This window comes from Alosa pseudoharengus, unplaced genomic scaffold (genome assembly GCF_046254945.1).
Source record: "Alosa pseudoharengus isolate Yale_2024_CS ecotype anadromous, Long Island Sound unplaced genomic scaffold, YU_APseudo_1.1 YU_APseudo_1.1_scf_20, whole genome shotgun sequence".
NCBI lineage: Eukaryota > Metazoa > Chordata > Actinopteri > Clupeiformes > Clupeidae > Alosa > Alosa pseudoharengus.
This window is the reverse complement of record NW_027468664.1, coordinates 11,970,457-11,978,700: the sequence shown is the minus strand read 5'-3', so window position 1 is coordinate 11,978,700 and position 8,244 is coordinate 11,970,457. Positions and strand designations below refer to the sequence as shown.

General features: G+C 43.0%; 1 protein-coding gene across 2 annotated transcripts in view; it reads left to right on the top strand.

The window, feature by feature from the left end:
- Nucleotides 1-1,161: 1,161 nt before the first annotated feature.
- The window catches only part of kiaa0930, a 67,239-nt gene continuing 60,156 nt past the window's right edge, over nt 1,162-8,244 (top strand). The window contains exon 1 of one of the 2 annotated variants that reach the window (XM_076296580.1): nt 1,162-1,808. In XM_076296580.1, the coding sequence (XP_076152695.1) occupies nt 1,664-1,808 (145 nt within the window). In that variant the 5' untranslated portion in view covers nt 1,162-1,663. The remainder of the gene's footprint in view (nt 1,809-8,244) is intronic. The other variant, XM_076296579.1, reaches the window with a different exon arrangement.

Sequence of the window (8,244 nt, the reverse complement as noted above, 5' to 3'; positions counted from 1 at the left end):
AGGCCCAGGCTACTTTTATTTAGAATATGTTGTTGATGATACAAAAGATAGCTTAAATATCAACAAAATTCTGCAACCCCCCCCCCCCCCCCCACACACACACACACACACACAAACCCCCCCCCCCCCCATTTATGTTGATATAGGTAGACATACTAAATGGTTGGTCACGGGTAGAACAAGGGAAAATGCCTAAATATTAGATTCTATAAGATTAGGTGCCAATGTTGTATTACATTTCTCATATCTAAATACGGTGAAATCATTAGAATTATGGTATAGAAATGTGAGCTTCATACAAGCATTAATGCAAGTAAGGTGCATTATTATGTCATTAATAATCACACACATACAGACAGCTTAATACATAAATATTACATTAGATTAGATTCAACTTTATTGTCATTGTGCAGAGTACAAATACAAAGACAACGAAATGCAGTTTGCGCCTAACCAGAAGTGCAAAAAAGCAGAAAAGTGCAATGTGATATACAAAGTAGCCTATAGACAGGTTTATATTTACAGGTTTATAGTGCAGTGTAGACAGTAATATACAATTGATTTACAGAAGGTGGTTTAGAGTAATATAAATTAAATATAAATATGTGCAGTGTATTAGCATTTACCTTATAAGAGCAGAATAAATATGGCTATGTAATATGAACAATGTATTAACAACATGTACAGATATATGCGATGTAGTATTGCATACTACTTACTACTATTATAATAGTAGTAAGAATAATAGATATTCAGTATGAACCAGACAATTAATCAAAATGTATTCAATATTTTGGATAATGATCTAACCTTTTAACATTTTGTCTTAGGACAAAACCTAGGCTTATAGCAGCCCTATAAATTGCACATCAGGCTAAACATTTTTGGACATTGAGATGTAGTCTAATGGGTGGGATTAATTGTTGTTAGGATAGAGTGTAGCAATAGTTTAACCAACCTAGTCTTAGGTTTTTAAGTAAATTCTTTGAGGGAATATGCGCAAAATCCAGTGTCTACGTCAACAGAAAAACGAAATGCTATCTCTAAAATATTGCAACAGAAAGTCGCGTGCGATTGTGAAGTGTCTTGGCGCGTGATCTAAACAACATCACCTCGTGCTTCGGTGTCATCCTGAAGTGACACATTAACCGCGTAGGTGATCGTGGGCAAAGGAACACGCGCGCTGGCGTAGGCCTACAAGGTAGTGAATTACCTTTATTATGTATCGATAATTTGATAGTAGGTGCAGGACCATATAAGTTAATTTCGCCGGGCGTCTCCATATAGCCAAATCGGTAGAATTAAAACGTGCAAATTGATATGTTGCCTCTTGCCCTTTAAGTGGTTCTGTTGTCCTCCGTTACAGGAAGTGCGAGGGGTGTTCCCGTCGCAATTCCAGCTGATCTTATACGGCAGACGGAAGTGAGTCCTCCTAGTCTATGTTTTGATACTGCTTCCTCCGAAAACTATTGTCATTTCTGTAGTGTTGCAGTGACAGAGAGAGGAACACGTCTACATGAAATATCCTGAGGAATAAATATCGAGGGATTTCTCGCTATTATAAAGGGGATCTCCTGTCCCCATCCACCACATCTCGTCGTGGAGTGTTTCTCCCTCCCGGGTGATTGCTCTGTAGCTGAACTGTCATGCGATCAGAGAGGGGATGGCATCCGTTCCGAGTTATTGTAAGACAGTCGGGACAGTGGAGGAGGAAAACGGTGACCTGGACCAGTCTCTGCAGCAAATGTTGAAAGCTATTGCAGACGAAAGAAATCGCCTCAACATTCGGCAAGAAATAAGTGGCCTCGGTGAGTTTTTAGCCTTAATATGCTAATGCGCTTTTCATCATCGTCCTGTCTCTAATTTATTTTGTTCCACCTGAAGTTGTAGCAACAGATGGAGTGTTACGTTGTGAGCATGCTCAAGTAAAAGCCGAACATTAGGAATTATTCAGTTCATAAGTAGCCTAGTCTAATATCAGCGTTAGCAGACTGCTGTAGACAAAGCTGACAGGGAACAACACTGACGTCATTTTCCCCAGCACGACTCCCTAGATGTGCATTCTATGGTATCTAGGTGGTTGACACCTGTTTTGTAATGTTCGATTTGTCTTTGAGGAATAGATGCAGGTCTTTGATTTAATCTAGTTAATAATCTACAAGTAAAGATAGGAAGGAACATGGTGTGAATTGTATTCGCCACGATGAGGATCTGAAAGCCACCCTCGGGTCAAGATGGCCTAATCTCACAAGCTAGGCTGTTTCATTGCAACGCTGAGATGCTCCACTTACAAGCACCAGATAGCCTATTATCTACTTAGAGCTTCTGCAAACATCAGGTACAAATCAGTTTATATCCGCCTGAAAACTAGATTACAATTGTAGGTAGCCTTGTTGAAGGTTGGGCGATTCCTCTGACTGTGAGGAGACATTTGAATTTTGCATTTAATACCAGTATGAATACATCTTGAATGTAGCATATATTTGTAGTCTACTTGAAGACTAAATAACCATGTATTATAACTGATCAGAATAGGTGCCAAAAACTGCAGTCCCAATCGAAGTGAACCTTTGTCATTGTAATCGCATTTTGCTTTGTTGACCAGGTGTGCCTGTTCATTTGATGAAGGGTATTATCACATGAAGGGCATTCCACATGAAACACCACATAGGTCATCCAAGCCACTAAGCTCATGAATAAAAATTAATTGAATCACAGGAATCGAAAGCTGCTCAGAGACATCTGTTCTGCAAAACAACAGGTACACGCACAGTGACCTGTCAATGGGACATTCAGAGTGTCAGCACGATGCACTGTCTAGTCTACATCAGGTGTTTCTTCCGTAACCAAAACCAAGGAAGCATGTGATATGAACACTAAAGTCCTGGCAGACACACACAGGCATACATTTCTTTGGTTACTTGGCTTGCCAGATTTGATAAAAGCCCAGATTTGATTTGCTCCATGCTGTGCATGGAACAAGGGAAGCATACAGATGCGAAATGTCACATGTAGCCCCATTCCCTGGTGATCAGGGGTGTGCTTGTTGGTCAGTGATTTGAATGCAAATGGCTGGAGGCTGGTTGGTGAACTTGGTCTTGTTTCCCTGTGGGAAAACGATCAAGCAGGCAAATGGATAGATTAAGTCTTGGGTTTTCATACAAACTGCAGAGAACGTGAGGCATCTCTGGAGTACACTGATCCCCATGTAGACATTACGCTGCATGATTGTTATATTTAGGATTATATACAATATATGTTTACGTTCCATGTTGAGTGCAACACTTGGATATTGCACATACCTCTAAACTAAACCACCAATCCACCAACGATCTGCACAGTCGTTATGTTTTGAAAATGGCAAACTGAGGCACCTCACTGTAAGCAGAGCCTAAGTGGAGCTTCGACTTCACGCGAGAATCTTCATCTCTGCGACCATCTCATCTGACCCTGCCTTTCTGACCCCACATCTGTGGCCGCGTTGGGTCTGAGTTCTGGGTCATGCAATGGGCCACTGTCTGCCTTTGCGGAAGGCCATCTGCCGGTGCCCTTGACATCCCCCTGTGGACAGCACTGCAGTGTCTGTAGAGGAGCCCACGTTAAGTCAGGAGCTCTGTCTGTGCATATCAATTACCCAGTCCAGTGACTCAGGGAGAAAGTCATTTAGGAGCCCTTTTGCTTGCGGGGCCCTCTGTCTGGGTAATCGCCATGTCTTGGCTAAAACACAACATGCTGTCCTATGCGTAGCATGGAGAAGGAAATGCCTTTGAGGCTTTTTCCTTTTAAAGCAACACCAAAGCACTTTTCCTCTGTCGCATGCATGCTATTTGTTTATCCAGCACCAGCTTTGGAAATAATGATGTCCACAGACAAGATAGAGTATGTTGCATGATTTTCTGAAAGTATGATGTGAGAAGCAAGTCAAATTTGTAGTTTCTTATGTCTCATTTTATCGAACTACAGGTCCGCTACCCGATCTGGCAAACTTGCATAGTGCGGTTATAGCCGATAGAGGGTCGCGAAGCGAATGCAGAAGTGCCGATCACCCTGTTACGAGTTGATGAACCACTGAAACGGTTTTGGAAACATTATTTTAGGGTACAAAAAACTCTTTGGTGTTGCTTTAAGTACAATGTTGGTTAGAATACACAATCTTACAGACCACTCCCCTTGTGAACCATTACACATGCTATTCAGTGTTTCCCAAAGAATTGAATTCCATTTGTGGTGGTTGGTTTGCAGAATTAACTTTGCAACAGTTTTTAACAAATTAGCACAGCGTGGTTATGATACTAACCAGATTTAAGCACAATTTAGTACAACCTGGAAAATCATTGTGTGGTGGTCAATGTTGATATTGTGGTGGGCCGCCACAAATAAGCCAATGTATGGGAAACACTGCTATTACTGACTATATGACACTTTTGCAAAAAAGCAGAATGCAGCTTTGCGTGCACGTTTGCGGTGTGTTGTTGTTGTTGTCAGCCTTGGGCATAGGGTTGTGGGGAGAGATCGGGCTTTCTTTTTCGGGTGGACAGATGGATGGGTGGGCCATCCCTCCCGCTGTGGTGTCCTCCTGGTGGTGCTGTGGCAAGCAGCGCTCCCCTGCCATCCAGACCTGACGGCGCCCTGTGGCGGGCAGTGTTCACATTATCCCTCCAGAATTAAGTTTCCCCAAAACTGGGAAATGGGACTCAGAAGTCCCTGAAGTTGAGCTCATATCTACTCCTCATATCTACTCCAACGTCTCTCTCACTCACCCACCCGCCCACTCACTCACTCACACACACACACACACACACTCCTTGACTGCCTGAGTGATTAGCCTGGTGCAGATGGGTTATTGTTAAACCATCCCTGTACCCCAGTAGAATCAGGTCTGCTAGCTAGATCACAAGCATGCTGTCCTTAAATCTTTAATCATACACTCACTGCATGGTACCTTAAAGGAACACGCCACCCAATGTCAGTAGTAATATATGTTCTTACCTTAACTTTCACGAGTTGAGTCATACCTCTCCCGTGTCCGTACGTGCACTCAAACGCTCTGGTGCGCGGCTGGACTGTGTTAGCATGTTGCTATGCTAGCGGGCTTTGACGGCAACTAAGCGTAGAAGTAATCAACGACATCCACGTTTTACCGACTTAAATACAGTTGCACGAGTAGTTGATAGAAATGCTACGGCCACGCAACATGAAACGTGGCGATTTTCCAAGCGAATAAACCGGAGAACTACAATGTGTGGCGCAATAGCACTTGGGAGTACTTCGACCTAGCGTAGTAGTATTGTTAACACCTAATTGTAGATCCTATCCACCACAGAGTTTAGAATCCATGCTGGATCGAGCCTCAGCCTCTCCCTCCCCTCTGAGCGAGAGAGAGGCACACACACTAGAGATGCGCTGATGGGCTATTATTTCAACCATAACTGCATAGCAAAACTTATCATCCATCAGCCATCCATCAACACCAAAGTTTTTTGACCAATCTTCGAAACGGCACCCGCCCACCATCCGCTGGTTGTTTTAATGTAGCCTAGGCTATATGGGTGATGCAGCGCTGCTGACGTGAGGCTAGAAAGCCCTTGCCTGTTCTAGGAAGACTGATCCAATGCAGCAAATATATTAAAAGGCTAAAGTCGTACATTGGCTATGTTGTAGCCTATCCCCAGAATATCAGCAGCAAACTCAGTCTCTGTCTCGCAAAACAGTCTCCAAATAAAACGGCCTGTTGCCTATACTGCCAGCTTGTGACAATATATCGTCCAAAATGCTTGATTGCATTGCATTCTCCACATTTTTAGCTACATTTTCATGTACCACATCAGCATTTTTGTTCAGTGAATCTTTTGTAAATTGCTTTAAAATGAATTGCGCTGTCTGTCTGAAAAAGACGCGCTCGTGCAGTCAAAATGAATGGGAGTCTTCAGAACAGGCTTTCAGTCACCCTGACATAACAGTGTGTAAAGTAGCCTATAATGTGAATGACTTGTTATTTTCTCAAGGATTTCTTTCTTTTTGCAAAAAATAAAGTACAATAGGCATTAATTAGTAGGCCAGGATCATGTTGAAATGATGTGGCAAATTGCGTTTTTTATTACAATGATAAAATTGTAAAAGGACGTGACCGAAGCTGAGGCAAGCCAGGCAATAGGCCTATAGGCCCGACGGTAATTGTAAAGCAATTTACAAAAGATTCACTGAACAAAAATGCTGATGTGGTACATGAAAATGTAGCTAAAAATGTGGAGAATGCAATGCAATCAAGCATTTTGGACGATATATTGTCACAAGCTGGCAGAAAAGGCAACAGGCCGATGTGTGTTTTATTTAAAGACTGTTTTGCGAGACAGAGACTGAGTTTGCTGCTGCTATTCTGGGGATAGGCTACAACATAGCCAATGTACGACTTTAGCCTTTTAATATATTTGCTGCCTTGGATCAGTCTTCCTAGAACAGGCAAGGGCTTTCTAGCCTCACGTCAGCAGCGCTGCATCACCCATATAGCCTACATTAAAACAACCAGCGGATGGTGGGCGGGTGCCGTTTCGAAAATTGGTCAAAAAACTTTGGTGTTGATGGATGGCTGATGGATGATAAGTTTTGCTATGCAGTTATGGTTGAAATAATAGCCCATCAGCGCATCTCTAGTGTGTGTGCCTCTCTCTCGCTCAGAGGGGAGGGAGAGGCTGAGGGTCGATCCAGCATGGATTCTAAACTCTGTGGTGGATAGGATCTACAATTAGGTGTTAACAATACTACTACGCTAGGTCGAAGTACTCCCAAGTGCTATTGCGCCACACATTGTAGTTCTCCGGTTTATTCGCTTGGAAAATCGCCACGTTTCACGTTGCGTGGCCGTAGCATTTCTATCAACTACTCGTGCAACTGTATTTAAGTCGGTAAAACGTGGATGTTTTTGATTACTTCTACGCTTAGTTGCCGTCAAAGCCCGCTAGCATAGCAACATGCTAACACAGTCCAGCCGCGCACCAGAGCGTTTGAGTGCACGTAAGGACACGGGAGAGGTATGACTCAACTCGTGAAAGTTAAGGTAAGAACATATATTACTACTGACATTGGGTGGTGTGTTCCTTTAATTATACCCTGCTAATGATCACAATAAAGCACATTGTCACTGAGGGGGGTGCATCCTTGTTCTTTGTTAGAGTGCCACTATACCCAGTGGTGGTACCCAGTGGCCCATGCTTGTTCTTTGTTGGATCACTTGGGTTGCTGTGCTCAGTGGTGATTTCATGATCACATGAGGCTTGGCTGTGGGACTGTTGTGAAATGTACAGTATCACCAGATGTCCTCTGAAGCAGTCATAAAGACTAGACATTTGGGTGTCAAAAAAACATCATTTTGAATCCATGTTGCCATCAAAAAAGTATGTTTCACTTCGAATTCAATGTTGCCGTTTGCCATCATTGAGCAACACAGAATGGTGTCCAGACTAACCACTTCTCTCACTCTTGACATTTTCCTCTTGGTCTTTGACTCCCTTTCTGCCCTAGCTCTGAGCAATCTCAGCCAGAGGGCACTTTAAAGGGGTAATTAAGTAGTGATGGGCAAATAAAGCTTTGGTGAACCACTGAACCACAGGAGTGTGCAACATAGCTTAAAAGCAAAAAGATGGCCGCCACACATACATTTTTCAACATAAAAGTCCTTAGCAAACCAATATTTTTGGTTACATATACTGGTTTGGGTAAGGACTTTTATGTTGAAAAATCTACATGTGGCAGCCATATTGGATTTTTTCATTAGTGTTGCTAGCTTCACACTGCTGTGGTTTAGTGGTTCACCAAAGCTTCATTTGCCCATCACTATAATTAAGGCTTACTGGACCGGACACTCACTTGGTATACGGCTGACCGGGTCTGGCTTCTGACCATTGCCACCTACGCCCCCGCACTGTGTGCCCATGTTGTGGGCCAGACCAGTAGTAGAATAGCTCAACTGTGGACACTTGTTTATGAAGTCCACTAATGGATGTAAAGATAGAGGATGCACATTCAGCCTTCAGAGTCTCTACACTCTTCCCTAGTTCTTGCTTTAGTTCAGGTCATTGACTCACAGTGCTGTGTCTTTGTGCACTGCTGTAGGTGACTTATAGGAAAGACTGAGTACAAAGCTGCACGTCCTGTAAAATTGTCAGGTGTCTTTTATGAGTCACTGGCTTTTGGCTGAGCTTCAAGATGCTGGTTTGATCAATTTTAACATCTCCTCTCCCCAGCCCC